This window comes from Phacochoerus africanus, chromosome 3 (genome assembly GCF_016906955.1).
Source record: "Phacochoerus africanus isolate WHEZ1 chromosome 3, ROS_Pafr_v1, whole genome shotgun sequence".
NCBI classification, from domain to species: domain Eukaryota; kingdom Metazoa; phylum Chordata; class Mammalia; order Artiodactyla; family Suidae; genus Phacochoerus; species Phacochoerus africanus.
The window spans coordinates 170,968,586-170,984,076 of record NC_062546.1 but is presented as its reverse complement, the minus strand read 5'-3'; the positions used below and the strand labels follow the sequence as shown (position 1 = coordinate 170,984,076).

The following is a 15,491-nucleotide window of genomic DNA, read 5'->3' as shown; positions in this document are numbered from 1 at the left end:
TCCCAGCCTAGGGCACTGTTTTATTACCAGATCATTACATTTGCCCATGGAAGGCAATGTGGGATTACCTACGAGCACCAACTGCAAGTCCAACAGGTCATACATTGTGGGTCATCCCCTTCCTGGCTAGGTGACCCTGGAAGACACATACCTCTCCAAGCCTCAGCTATCTTGTCTATTAAGTAGAAATGATAACATTGCCCTACCTGATAGGGCTGCTGTGAATCCAAGAAGGATGTATGTAAAATGCCTCACTCCTAGTGAGTGCTCAAAAAAGAATAGTTATTTTACCCAGCAATAAGGTGAATGGCAACTTACTGCACTTTCTTGGCACATCAGGCAGAATGAGAATAATTAGTCCAGAGGGTGCAGTTGGAACTAGAACCCAGGTTTCCTAACTTCTGGTTGCTGATTTCATTTAACAAATATTTATTGACTATTATGAGCCAGTTATGGGGGCAGGTATAAAATACTGCAAACACTGGAAGTAGTCAGGCTTACTTTGTAGAAAACCTCAGCTCTCTTTCCACTGTTTTATGCTTTGGGTGAAACTAACAAAGACAACAAGAATGCATCTGTGATTTAGTGGTCCTTAATGAATACCCATCATGTAGCTTGTAGACAATAAAAGTTCTGCGGGCGGTGGCGGGGGGGGGGGGGGGGGAGCCCCACAGCTGTAGCTTAGGCAGGCCTCTCATAGCAGTTCAGGATGGGGAGCAGAAAATAGCCTTCACCAGAAGGGACAGCCTCAATAGGCGCTCAGACTGACTCAGGTAGGTGTTTGAAAACTGCAAGCCAGCTCTCTGGGTATATGAATTCAGGGAGCATTTAGGCCCAAGCAAGCAAACCTAAAGTCAGTTCTTGTCTAGAAAGTGTGCCTGACATCTAGAAGGAAACCAAGAATTCTAAGGGATGGGGTTCCCTTGTGGCACATGGGTTAAGGATCTGGCGTTGTCACTGCAGTGGCTTGGGTCGCTGCTGTGGTGTGGGTTCTATCCCTGGTCCAGGAACTTCCAAATGCTGTCAGCGTGGCAAAAAAAAAAAAAAAAAAAAAAAGAAAGAAAGGGAAAAAAAAAAGAAAAGGAAATTCTAAGGGAGCAAGCTTAAACAGAACGAAATAGGCTCTCGTGCACCTGTCATTGAGTCTGAACACTGGTGAGCAGCTAAATGAACTTCCACACTGTGTTTAAAAAAAAAGAAAAGAAAGATGGACACTAACTTTTTTTGAGCACCTCCTAAAAGTTAGGCAGCATGAATGTTAACTAAACTTACAGTGGTAATTGTTTTGCAATATAAAAATATATCAAATCATTACGTTGTGCGCAACATGAGCCAGAGGGACGTGACATGGTCAACCGAAGGAGAACAAGGTCTGGCTGTGAACGCACCCATCTCTAACGGAGAAAATGCCTCTGTGTGGACCTGGGAGAAAGCCTCTGTTCCCTCATGTGTAAAACTGTGCTACTCTGACCAGCATGGACGCTAGCAGACAGTATAAGGGTTAGCAATTATATAGGTCCTGTGCCTGGCACAGAGGGGATACTTTTTAAATGCCAGGGTTGCTCCCATGTTGCAGATTAGGGAACTGGGAAGTAAGTAACGTCCTCCAGTGCCCCCAGAGAGCACAAGGTGGAGCGGGCTTGCCTTGCCACACCATGAATTGATGCCAATAATGAAGACCTCTCTTATCAGTATCCTTCCCCTAGTTCAGCCTACGGAATAACCCCCTTGCCTAACGGCTCATTCTACTGAGTGGATGCTGACGCACATCTTAGATTGTTCACAGCAAACACACAAAGACATGCTCAGAATCCTTAGAGCCCAAAGTGTGGTAGCTCTTTGTCATCCCAACATGGGCAAGGATCATTTTGGACTTTAATCGTCATCTGTCCTATGGTGGTGTCCGATGGAGCGAGGCACTCACAGTGGATTTCAGGTCAAAATGAAACATTCCAAGAGGAAGGCTGGACTGCCACTTAACAACGCTATCTGAAGCCAGTATTTGGTCCCCGTTATTTCTTGCTTCCACCTGGTGGTCAAAGGTTGAAAAAGCAGGCATGCTGAAAATAGCTAGGGGTCAGCAGGCTCCATTTGCCTATCGTTTATAGGACATCTGAATCTGGGTCCCTGCAGGGCTTTTAGTACCGCTTTCCTGCCTTTTGATTTCTACTAAGTTCCTCCAGTGGAAAAATCTTTCCATGTGCAGTGTTTTTTCCCGGGGCTGAAAGAACCCGGATAATCCCGGATGCTTCCCTGCAGCTGAGCTCATGTCACAAATCAGGCATGATTTTCAGCAGATATTTCTTTAAAAGTTTGAAGGCCTCTGTGGACTCTATTCCCTTCTCAACGGGAACAAGCATCAAAGAGACGGGAATAAAATGCTTTGCACGCACATCAGGAACTAATTGCCAATTTGGCAAATGCATTGACTAATGTCATGCACTGTTATTTCTAAATCCTCTCCTGTCCTTGACCCCCAGTATCTAGATGTAAACTTGGAACCATTAGTGGAGAAGGATAAAGTCTTCTGGTGCCTCAAATGGAATTGAGAGGGATTTAAACTCAGCGCTTTTGAGTGTGGTGAAATGAACCCAGCAGTACATTAATGCTAGGATTTGAGCTCACACAGCATGAGCGCTTTCAAAAACCGTGTTTAAGGAAGCAAACAGAGCCACGACAGACCCTTTCAGTGGAGCAAAAGGAGTTGGATGAAACAATCAATGACACATTAAAAACCACAACTGGGCTGCAATCATGTGGGCAGGAAAAAAAGTTTTTCTTTATCACAGGATCTTTGGGTCTAATGAGACGGTGACTGGACAACCTCCAGAGAAGCAAGGCCTCCGTTTACTTTTACCGAGAAATGTCTAAATATTTAGCTGATTCTCTTAAAAGCCTTACAGGAGTCTGTAGCAAAGTAGGCTCCAAGGTATGATCTTATTGGCTCTATAGTGCCAAGCTATTTAAAGGGAGTTTAGAAAAGTCAGAAGATAATTACCAGTCAAAGGACAAATGTTAACTTATTTTTTTTCTCTCAAAATTAACTATTTTTAATGTCCTCCAAATATTTAGTTTAAGATCGACACCTTGCCAGGCAACGCTGTCTCTTCCTTGATTTTAAATGGTTCTCTACCTCTTCTGAACACTTGATTCTTATTGGTTCCAGTGGGACTTGAAGTGTTTGAGGCTGCAAAGGCACTTCTGAGTGCATTTTCTTGGGAGCAGGAGGGGACGATAAGAGGGCTGAGCGAAGTTTGTAAAAATACCTACCAGGGGTTCACCTTTTAAATTCATACCACTGTCTGGGTTGGCACATTTTAGCCAAGGCCACTATCCAGTGTGCTCCAAACTTCTGGGATCCTCTGTGACACAAACCCAGTGCTTTCCAGATCTGGCATCCACTGGGGCTTTAACCTTTTTAGACTTCCTAACATTGGAATAACCTTTTTAGACTTCCTAACAGTGGAATCCCCTCCGGCCTGCCTTCTTTCTTATTGCTTCCTGGGGACTCTGACGAAGGCTCACCAAACTTCTCCCCTCCCCCACTGCAGGAGGCCAGCACAGTCCCCGTTCCAGCCAGTTTGATTAATGTGTCTTGCCTAATTGTGTGCAAGATGGCAGGCCTTTAGCAAGTGTGACCAGTTTATTGTTCAGCCAATCACAGGCACCTCAGTTAGCATGTGAAAAGGGGGTGTGTTGCTGGGGAGGGTGAGTGTTCTGGCGGCTGAGTCAAAGGAGGAGCGTTTTGGGGGGTCACAGAGCAACACCCACTTCTTTGAGGAGATGTTACTATGCTCTACTAAACCTGTAAACCTCTTACTCAAAGCACTTTTTCTCCCCTCCCTCTTTTTTCAAGGAGATCTCTTTTTCCCATGGTGCAAGCAAGGCAAGACACTGGCTACTCTGCAGATGGAGTTCACGTTCCAGGGTTTTTAATATTTCACTTTTATATTTCTGTTAGAGAATGATCCTGCTGAGAGTCTGGGAATCCGTGCTCGTCAGAACCCCCTCACTGACACTTGGATATATTGCTCTGAAAGCTATCCCAGGAGAAAAGATTAAACAAAAAAAGCCTACTTTTCAAAGCCTACTTCTCAATCTGCCCACATCAAAATAAGACAACTGGCCCTTTGAAGTGGAAGACACAGAGCTCTCAGCCAGCTTGCTTAAAATGGGGGCGGGGGAGAGAAGGAGAGAGGGAAGGAAGGAAAGAAAAAGAAGAAAGAAAGAGAAAGGAAGAAAGAAAGAAAGAAAGAAAGAAAGAAAGAAAGAAAGAAAGGAAGGAAGACCAGTGTCTAAAATTATATACCTCTCTTCCCTTGCCCAAATTTAGTCAGGCACAAGAGTTGAACTGACGGTGAGAAAACCTATAGCCCTGCTCATGAATGTACCAAGAAAACCGGTCAGAGAAACCTGCCCAGCTGGGTCAGCATCAGGTGTTTTTTTTGTTTGTTTGTCTGTTTTAAAAAACAAAAAACAAAAAAAAAAGAAACCCTGTACAAACAGAAAGAGTGTTTTTCACACTTTGTCTAGACAAGGTCTGGCAAGGGCAGAGTGGGCATAGCTGGACACGGGATGGTTCGCTCAAGTTCTGAGCTCTCTGGCTCCCTCAAGGTTGTCATGTGGCTGAATTCTGAGTTTGGGGGCTCTTACTGCTACTTAGAGTGAAAAGGGAAGGGATGGAAATGTCATCGGGAATGGTGCTAACACTTCTCCTCGGTGACATTTTTCTGGCTCCCATCCCCTCTTCTATTCCTGCCGCCACTGAAGTTCAAGTGCGTGGAAGCAGCAGCAACAGCTCAGGGGTGGGGGTGGGAGGGATGGGGCTCAAAGGGACTTCTTCATTCATGTAAGAGGATGTTCCCAGGACACAGATGTGGGTGCTCATTTACATCACTGTCCTGATGAGGGAGTTATCAACAGTCTGACTCTTGCCCAAGATATGCTGGACTTACACGATTTACGAATACAAGTTTAGACATCTTGGTTGTGACTAAGGTTACAGCTCCTTTCTGTAAGGCTAGCCTGGCCCACAGCTATACACTGCCCAAGCCCATGGAAATGCAGCTCCAAATGAGCATCCCCTAATGAGGAGAGCTGGTGAAAGAGTGTGGATGACTAACAACCCCAACTCTTATAGATCCATGCAGACCCAGCACAGAACACAGTGCCAGGAAGACAGGAGGTGCTCAAAATTGTTTGACTTTTTTGAATTGAATTAAATCCTGGAGTTCCTATTGTGGCTCAGAGGTAACAAACCTGACTAGGATCCATGAGGATGTGGGTTTGATCCCTGGCCTTGCTCAGTGGGTTAAGGATCCGGCATTGCTGTGAGCTGTGGTGTAGGTCGCAGATTCAGCTTGGATTCCGAGTTGCTGTGGCTGTTGGTGTAGGTTGGCAGCTATAGCTCTGATTAGACCCCTAGCCTGGAAACTTCCATCTGCCGCAGGTACAGTCCTAAAAAGACAAAAAAGAAAAAATTAAATCCTTACTAGAAAAACAATGCAATGAATCCGATTGATGTTAGGCCTGAAGAATTTGCTTCATAAATAAAAAATTGCGCATTACCTTGAAATGAGAGCAAAATGAAAAATGCAACATATTCCTTGCTGTTTTATTGGAACCCAGTTATCTTATTTAGTACAGGATCTGGCGGGAAGCATTTTGGGCAAGTTTCTATCATTCTTGTTCTCACCAAGGACCATTGTTTATTGCCTGAATCAACCTGAAACCCAGTGTTTGAAGTTTGGGGTACAGCATATGCTCACAATGGCAGCTTTGTATTGACATCATCCAACTTGTTTTCTACAGCCCCTCTGTGACCCTAACTTTTGCTTGCATCTATGTGAGGAAGCTGAGGGGGTCCCATTTTTACCTGGAGAGGAGAGCAGCGAGGGAGAGGTATAGGCAGGATAGAAAAGGATGAGACCCAGGTTCTCCTAGAAACTATAGCAACTGGAGATAGGATCTATGGCAGACTGCACCATGGTCTCCATAACAACAAAAAAGCCTATTCTTTTTTCTCTCTGCCTCAGACCAAAGGGAAAGGCATTATTCCAAGCCCTGGGGCCAGAGTATGGCATTTTTCTCAAGTGCTAAATTCAAGCAAAATCATTAGAAAGGGTAAATTATTTGAAAATGATCCCAATACATATGATCACTCACAAAGCAGTTGAAATGACTTTACAGTTAGTCTTTAGCTGCTGCAGGTCTTCCATAATCCTGACCAGTTCAAGCTGCCCAAACCCTGTATATAGAGCTGTTTGAGCAAAAAGTATTAGATGCTGGGTGGCGGGGAGGGGGATAAAAACTTCCCAGTCTCCTATGTCTTTTGTCTTCCACTTCTATTGCCTTTTAAATCTCCCTACCATTTCTTGCTCTCATAAAACCCTTCCAGGATAACTTCATACTAAAGTTAGTAATGACAACAATTTGGGAAAATTCCACTTTGAGTTATGGGACAATGTAAGACCATAAAGCCTAGAAAAATCAGACTTGGGCCACATTCTCCCTAATCTTGTCCATATGTCTACCTCCCCTTCAATCCTGCCTGCAAGACTCTGGTGTGGCCCCCATGGGTTTCTCAACTTCTGATATGGTTCTTCATCCTATAGCTCAATGCTCATCTCCTCTCTTCTATCACAACATCCTTGAAGTGACTACTGGGTAATCTGACCTCACTGGCACGTCTTTGGGATCATTTCTCAAAGTCATTCTTCATGGCAACACTTCCAAATCCACCCCCAGGAGCCAGTCTTGGAGGACAAAATGTGTGACACAAAATCACCAAGTGTTAGGTCTTGAGACGATGAATGAACTCTTGCTTAGTCTACAGATGTCTTACTTGGCTAGTGAGCCTCTGCTTTCCCTCGATTGTGTTACTTTCATTTTACACTTTACAAGATATAATAACTTAGTAAATAAATTCCATGTTAGTCATTGCACTCAAAAGTGAGACCATCTTTTGAGTTACACTTTTAAGTCATTGGGTATTTGGAAATGGATGTGGAATCCACAGTAACAGTCACTCCTGTTACTTGTGTTTTACAGGGTAGGAGAACTGATCTAACCTCAACTACTATTCCAAGTAGTAAAAAGATTTGTCCGGGAATGTAAGAATCTACAAATCTGTGTGGACCTATTTACATTGTTAGCAATGCAAGAAGGACACCCCATTTGTACAGCTAGTGCTCTCACTGCTAAGTCTCAGAGTGTTCAGAAGCTCAAATCACTATTACCTGGATTGTAGTTAGGTAGCTTGGAAACCCCAGGCCAGGTATCCTCTGTAGGGACTCCCACCACCTAGAGACAAAGAAAGACAACGAAAGATGAGGGGGAGAGGAAGTGAATGGAACAGGTATGGAGACTTGAAGGACACACCAGGGAGGAACAGAAAAGAATTAGATGCATGTCACATTATGCCAGCTGATGTGTACAAGAAGGAAACTTTAGTGTTTCCAACATCTGTAGTTTCATGGACAAAACTGCCGTGTATTCCTATGGTTCTGGATAATTAATTTTATGTGTCAGCTTGACAAGGCTAAAGGATGCCCAGATAGCTGGTAAAACATTATTTCTGGGTGTGTCGGAGAGTGGTTTCTGGAAAAGATTAGTATTTGAATCCTGTAGACTGAATAAAGAGATGTGTTTGGCATCAACCAATGGGTGGAGGGCCTGAAGAGAACAGGTGGAGGAAGGGCAAGTTTTCTCTTTCACTTAAGCTGAGACATCCATCTCCTCTTGCCTTTGGTCACTGGGGCTCCTAGGTCTCTGGACTTCAGATTCTGGGACTTACGCCAGCAGCCCCCTGAGGCTGGATCATATATATCACCAGCTTCCTGGTTCTCTAGTGTGTGGCGTATGTACCTCAGCCTCCTTGAAATCATACGAGCCAATTCCCACAATGAATCATTTTATATATAATGACATAAACAAAAATGATTTATCATGAGAATCATATGATATATATTATAATAATCAGTAGGTATACATAATGATTTATTAGGAGAAATATATATATATATTTCCCATATTGGTTCTATTTCTCTGGAAAACCCTGACCAACATAGAGCCTAAGCATAGGTCTCCACTAACACACTTGTGATTCTGAGACAGACCACATAACCTTGCTTAAAGTCATAGTCTCATCACTAAATATCCATGGGTGTACCCCAGAGATACTGTGAGTTTGGTATAAAGCAAATATTATAATAAAGTGAGTCACAGACATTTTTTTGGTTTCCCTGTGCACACAAAAGTTATGTTTACACATATACTGTGGTCCATTAAGTGTACAATAGACCAGCGTACATACCTTAATTTAAAAAACCCATGTAGGAGTTCCTGTTGTGGCTCAGCAGTAACTAACCCGATTAGGATCCATTGGGATGCAGGTACAATCCCTGGCCTTGCTCATCAGGTTAAGGGGTCCGGCGTTGCTGTGAGCTGTGGTGTAGGTCACAGATGAGGCTCGGATCCTGCGTTACTGTGGCTGTGGCTTAGGCCGGCAGCTGTAGTTCCAATTCGACCCCTAGCCTGGGAACTTCCACATGCCATGGGTGTGGTTCTAAAACAACAACAACAACAACAACAAAAAAATGTACATACCTTAATTTAAAAATGCTTCCTTGAAAAAAAACAATGGAGTTCCTCTCGTGGCTCAGTGGTTAACGAACCCGACTAGCAACCATGAGGACGTGGGTTCGATCCTTAGCCTCGCTTAGTGAGTTATGGATCTGGCGTTGCTGTGAGCTGTGCTGTAGGTCGCAAACATGGCTCGGATCCCATGTTGCTGTGGCTGTGGTGTAGGCCAGCATCTACAGCTCCGATTCAACCCCTAGCTTGGGAACCTCCATACACCTCAGGTGCAGCCTTAAAAGGACAAAAGACGAAAACAACAACAACAAAAAAAAAAAAATGCTTCCTTGCTAAAAGAAAATGCTAACCATCATCTGACAATGCAGGGTTGCCATAAACCTTTAATTTGTAAAAAAGAAAAAGAAAGCAATATGTGCAAAGTGCAATAAAGTGAAGCACAGTAAAATGAGGTATGTCTGTATGGCATGAGCACCATACATTAGGATGCTGTGTTGGGATGTGGGTATATAAAAAGACAGGAGTGGTGAAGTGTCCCTTTAGATTACCTATCTATCTATCTATCTATCTTTCTTTCTTTCTTTCTTTCTTTCTTTCTTTCTTTCTTTCTTTCTTTCTATCTATCTATCTGATATCTTCAGTGTGCTCAAATTTAAAAAGATTCAGATCACTGACATTTAGACACCATGAATGTTGGCAAAAAATAACCCCAACCTAACTCTAGTCTTTTCTACTAAATTCATCTCCTCCACCTGTTTTCCCTGTGGCCAAGCCGCTTGGAATATGGCATTTGGTTTTTAACTGGTGGGTCATAATACTAACAACATCTCCTCAAAAAGAGCTCACTTGTGTTTTGGATTTTCAAATTGAAGCTTTAGTTTTTAATTAATATGAAAAGTCTTTTGGAGTATCAAGTCAAAACACTTTTCTGATTTTGGATGGTGCTGTTACTGCGAGTTCTCTTGTAGGCATAATCTTACCATTCTTCTAAGATAATCCATAAAAGCCTAATATCAGTTATGCCTGGCAGCTAAAATATTGTTTTTGTGAAATATTAGTAAAACACTAGTAGCTCTGATACACCACTACACTATAACTCTTCTTAGAAACACACCTCAATTTAAGTCTTTCTAGAAGCATATCTCATAGAAAGAGCTCAGTGAATCCATTTGTAAAATGCTGGATACAGATGCTGGCCCAGTTGTTATGGCAGGAAGTCGATTGCCCAATGACTAATAATAATCAATGAAGAATCTAGAAGCCTCTTAATATCTACGAGCTTGCTGACTAGGACTCTGGCTGAGGGGTACATTTTGTGGTGCCTCTTAAGCTTGTCTTCAAACAAAAGACACTGAAGTGCCATTTTCCCTCATATAATAATAGTAAAAATTACTACCCAGTAGAATCTTCTTTCTTTGATCCATTCCCTAAATAAATTGAAAAGCTACTGAGAGGACTGAGAGGATTATAGGCTTTTCCTATCAGCCTCCCCCGAGCCTGAGGGAAGACTAAGAATCCTGGAATCCATTTTGAAAAACCAACTGGACTAATGCTTCCTTTGTGGGAGAGGACCAGGGGCGGGGGAGCTGATTCTAACTTTGTTAACCTCCCATCTTAGGTATTTGCACAGATGTGCATGTAAACAAGTGAGTGGGAAGATCCACAAGTCCCCCTACATCTTCTGTTGCCTGGCAAAGCCCAATGAAAAGAAAGCAAAGATAATGAAGACAAAGCAATCAAGGAAGTAGCGACCTCATCTGTATGTTCTCAAGGTGCACGTTACCGGGACTGTTGGTGACCGAGTATTATGTGTAATTAAAGCCAACAAAATGGATACCAAAAGTCTAAAATATTGTGCTAAAAGCCCGAAGCTTGAGATTTGAAAAGTTTAGACAAAAATTCAATATCCTCTGTTTGGAAATGTGATGCTCCATTTCTATTTGAAAGTTATTGAATTTATTCTCACTTGAGAAAATCTCTAACTCTCCATTTCACTGACCGGGCAACTGAAAACCAAAACTTGCTGATTCACTCCTTCCCTAAAGGCTCTTAAAAGGCAGCGAGTGAGTGCTGTGTTTGAAATCACAGTGGGCTGCAGGGGCTGCTTTCTGCCTTTGTTGGAATGGAAACTGAAGGCATGTTGAGTAATGGATTTAAAATCTGCATAGTTTATTTTATTCTGATTTTAGAACCACATCCAGGATTATGTGCTAAAAATACTACTGAAAGAATTAGATTTCTAAAAAATGGATCTACTTGATGAGAGCTCTTTAGATGTAAACACACACACTGTCTTTTCAGAAAGGCAGTAAAATAAAGATTCAGGATTTCTCATTATGTCTTTAATCCTAAGAGTGAGATCTCAGGATAAATGTGACTTTGGGAGGTATACCAGAGACCCACCGCTTTCGAAGAAACAATTCTTAGATCAAATATCTTGAACTCGCAATAACTTTCCCTTTTTATCCGTGTAGACCACTTTTAGTAAAACACACATTCAGGAGCCATTTGGGATGTTTGAGTTTCCAGGCTGCTTAGGATGCAGTAGTAAAAAGATAACACATTGCTAAATGTGGTGACTTTCTCTCTTTGTCCTCAGAGAGTAGAATTATAGATGCAATAATAAAACCGTGGTCTCCACCTGCTTGGATGGAACCAGAGGAAAAATGAGATGTAATGTACCTGATCTTCTGGTGCCCACAAATAATAGCGAAGCAATATAGAACTATCCCCTTGATTTGTACAGACTGAAAGTCAGCAGTGGGCTATACGAGTCTGTAAACTTGAGAAATAAATAAGGGGGGAAGGAGGGGACTTAATAAATAGAGAATAATATGATGATTAAAAATGATAGAAGCAGAGTTCCCATCGTGGCGCAGCAGAAACAAATCTGACTAGGAACCATGAGGTTCCGGGTTCTATCCCTGGCCTCACTCAGTGGGTTAAGGATCCGATGTTGCCATGAGAGCTGTGGTGTAGGTCATAGACTCGGCTCCTATCTGGCATTACAGTGGCTGTGGCATAGGCCGGCAGCTGTAGCTCTGATTTCACCCCTAGCCTGTGAACCTCCATATGCCGAGGGTGTGGCCCCAAAAAAGCAAAAAAAAAAAAAAAGAAAGAAAGAAAGAAGCTACAACATTCTCTTTACACTCTGTTCAAAGAAGTCATAAGTTCATGGAGCCAGAAAGTCAAATACACTTTAAGACACTGGAGACCCAGGGAGGGAGATTATAAGACATGCTTTATCTCCTAACCTGGAATTAGAGCTGGGTTCAGAACTCATGTCTCCTGACTCTAGGCCAGTGTTATTTCTCATATAGTTACTTGTTTTAAACTTGTAATTGGCATAAATGTCAAAATAAAGTCCTGATTTATTGCAGTGCGATAAGGATAAAGGTAGACGTGAACATGGCTTCCTGGGCAGGACCTGGTGGACTGATTTGCTAGGACGTGTTTGTTTTGACTGCGTCGCTCATGTTTTGGTACGTTATGTCCAGATACAAGTCCAAGTTTTTCACTTACTGAATTACCTAAAACATTCTTCAGATGGCCACTGTCAATCACCAAAGCCAGGCCTGGAAACTTGAACCAATAACTAGAGAGCCATTAGGTTCTGGGAAACATCTAACCCATTCCTTCTGTTCTATGATTTCTAAGAGCTGTCTAAATGCAAAGGACAGTAAAATGATTGCTTTGAAGAACATGATCACTTAAAAACCGGAAAGAGTGTTAGAACATCAGTTTATAGACAACTTTTCAACTATCCTCATAGCATACTTTATTTATAATTTTTATTAACTATACATATATGCATTGTTTATATGTGTTTCGTATGTATTTACTTGTATTTTATGAATCACCCCATCTAGACTGAGCCACATTTGAAAGCCTACATTTTCCCTCTTCTTCCCCTCTTTTCCATGCCTTCCAATGTAAGACATGTCCAATGTCTTACAAGACCTTGCGGTGTATTTTATATGATGAATGTCCAACAAGTATTGTTTGTTGATTAAATGACTAGGAAAAACTTCAAATGTGTACAAGATCCCGGCAAGGTCAGGTTTAAGCAGTGCTTAACTGTGCTTCCTCCATTGTGGATAAGAAGCAATACGAAGTGGAAGAACAGAACAATTAGGTTAAATATGAGGAAATGCCTGTGAACAGTTTGGTCATTGAACCATCTCTGCGATAATCATTTCTCTGAGAGAGAAAGACAACAAACATTTATCGAGCACTTATGGCACATGGAGCTTGCTTTGCATTGATCTTAGGAAATTCTCACAGCAAGGTTAGAAAGTCGTTGTCACCGGCCCCACCTAACAAATGAGGAAACCGAAGCTCAGAGGGACGACATAACCTTCACGTGTTCATTTAGCTAAAAGGGGCTAGAATTCAAATCCGGGTCTTACAATTCTAAAGCCATTAATTACATGAGGCTGCCTCCAGCTTAGATGATGGTTACAGCCTCCCACGATGCTTTTTACTTTGCTTTTTATGGCTACATGTGCAGCACATGGAAGTTCCCAGGCTAGGGGTGGAATTGGAGCTGCAGCTGCCAGCCTACACCACAGCCACCGCAACACCAGATCTGAGCTGCATCTGCTACCTACACTGCAGCTCATGGCAACACTGGATCCTTTAACCCACTGAACGAGGCTTGGGATCGAACCTGCATCCTCATGGATACTAGTCAGGTTCTTAACCTGATGAGCCACAGTGGAACCTCCCAATGATGCTTTTTGAAAGTAGCATGTGTCTGTCTTGCAAGGGAATTTTAAGAAGAAAAATATTTTGGCTTGAAAAATGTTTAGTTTGTGAATGCTTCCCAAACTTTTCCTACGATCCCCTACTAGGTTTCCAAAAGACAGCTTAATGGCAATGATTAGTCTCTATAAAATGTCTTAATTTCACAAAGCACATTTTATTTTAAAATTCACCAATCACAATATTTTAATGGTCATGTATCTGTAACACTAGACCAGTTTGCACAGAATATCTTCATAAAGGTGAGCCAATGGCACTCCATACACTAGCAACTAATTCTTCCCCTTTTGTTACTATTCCCTAAGGATTTTCCTCACCTCCATGTGTATATTAAAGATAAACTCAACTTTTTTTTTTAATAAATGAAGTTACTCCACAGTCGAAATGCAATTCCAAAATGAAAATTTTATACCATTCGTGCAAAGCCAAAATGTTTGGGGCTACTAAATCGGAATCACAAAGGAGTTTGAGAAAAAGACAAGTTTTTTTCACCTGCACACAAAAAGCCCATTCTGGCAATATTTCCCAAGATACTTGACTGGGAGGCTGTTGGCAAGAATGCTCTAGAAACCTGCCTGAAGCAGAAAAAGGGAGCAGAATCCAGGATAAAAATGATACCTGCCCTGGCCACCCCAGTTTAAAGCACTGTGTGTGACACTTCTACAATATCGATGGATCTTGAAAATGTTTTTCTAAGTGAAACAAGCCAGACACAAAGGACAAAATTCTGTATGATTCCACTTATATGAGAACCTAGAATAGGCAAATTCATAGATACAGAAGGGAGATGTGTGGTTACCAGGGGCTGGGGGGAGGGAAAACGAGACGCTGGTTGAATGGATACAAAGCTTCTGTTTGTGAGGAGGAAAAAGTTTTGGACATGGATAGTGGTGTGATGGTTTAACAGCAATGTGAATGCATTTAATGCTATGAACTGTACTGTTAAAAATGGCTAGAATGGTAAATTTAATGTTATATATATTTAACCACAATTAAAAAATCATCAAAAAGAGCAATATATAAATGACTCTAGTACATGGCGTAAAAGCTACCAGGGACATAAAAACAAAGTAAATAATGATGCAAATGACGGAGGGATAAATAATGAATGAAGAAATGGAACCATACACACAAAAACACCTTGTCAATTTAGGAATTTCGTTTTGGAGGAATATGATGGAACATGGGAAGCCTTTGTTTTATTAGGGTTCTATGAAAATTTACTCTCTTGTCTTGGGATGATAAAGATCCAGGGCCAAATACATGGTAGAATTAGAGCTGGGGATGGCAAGGCAGGGGTGGGTTGAAGTAGTAATGGCAGAAGTTGCCCTGGGAGGTTGAGATCCTGATCATCACAGGGAGCAGGTGGATTCATGTGCTGCCACAGGACAGCAGGGGGTTCCTGATCACTCATTCCCAAGGCGCTCATGCCCCTGGCAAAGCCCATGGTTTCCACAACCTTAAAATATGGCTGAATCTCTCAAAGCAGATGGACTGTTTCACTCTTCCCCAGGGCAAATTTGGTTCAAAGTTTGAAATGCATATATTTTTTTTCTTACTGAGAGGAATTCTTCTCTTACCTCCCAGATCTTCTCCAGCTGTTCAAGGATGTTGGAAACCCCAGGAAACAAGGGTTGACCCTGGAACATTTCAATAAAGATGCAGCCTGCACCCCTAACAAAGGAAATAAGAGTCAATCCGATACTTTCAAGGAAACCATGCATGCAAAACTAGCATTTCTCCTTCCAAGAAATATTTTGAGAACAATTAAACAGGAGCCGCATACCATGAAAAGTTTTGGGCAAAGAAAAGCTCCCATGTTAAACAAAAATAAGAACAGCCTGCCGCTTTTTGTTAAAATGGAATGCAACGGATGCAATGGATACATAGCAAACATTTCAGCTCATTCAAGCTCATTATCTATTTAGTGAAAAGAAAGGAAAGTACTGAACTTTCTTGCACTGAATCTAAGGTGCTATCATCGTAAGAAGCATCATTATTGTAGGTACTTTTAAGAAACAGACAAAAAAAAATCCATAAGTTAAACTATGATATGATCAGAATGTTTATTTTATACCTATTGAAAGGGCTGTTACAAATTTCATTAGACAGGTTATTTCCTCATATTTCAT

At 41.9% G+C, this 15,491-nt stretch overlaps 1 protein-coding gene across 5 annotated transcripts in view; it reads right to left on the bottom strand.

Annotated features, from left to right (window-relative positions):
• Positions 1-15,491, bottom strand: part of CDK15 (cyclin dependent kinase 15) — a 108,858-nt gene that overhangs the window by 32,401 nt on the left and 60,966 nt on the right. For all 5 annotated transcript variants that reach the window (XR_007134058.1, XM_047773254.1, XM_047773251.1 and 2 more), the window contains exons 9-10: positions 14,940-15,033; positions 7,239-7,302 (exon numbers count right to left, since the gene is read on the bottom strand). Coding sequence is in view for 4 of the 5 variants with exons in the window: in XM_047773254.1 (XP_047629210.1) it covers positions 7,239-7,302; positions 14,940-15,033 (158 nt within the window). In the remaining variant the exon portion in view is untranslated. The remainder of the gene's footprint in view (positions 1-7,238; positions 7,303-14,939; positions 15,034-15,491) is intronic.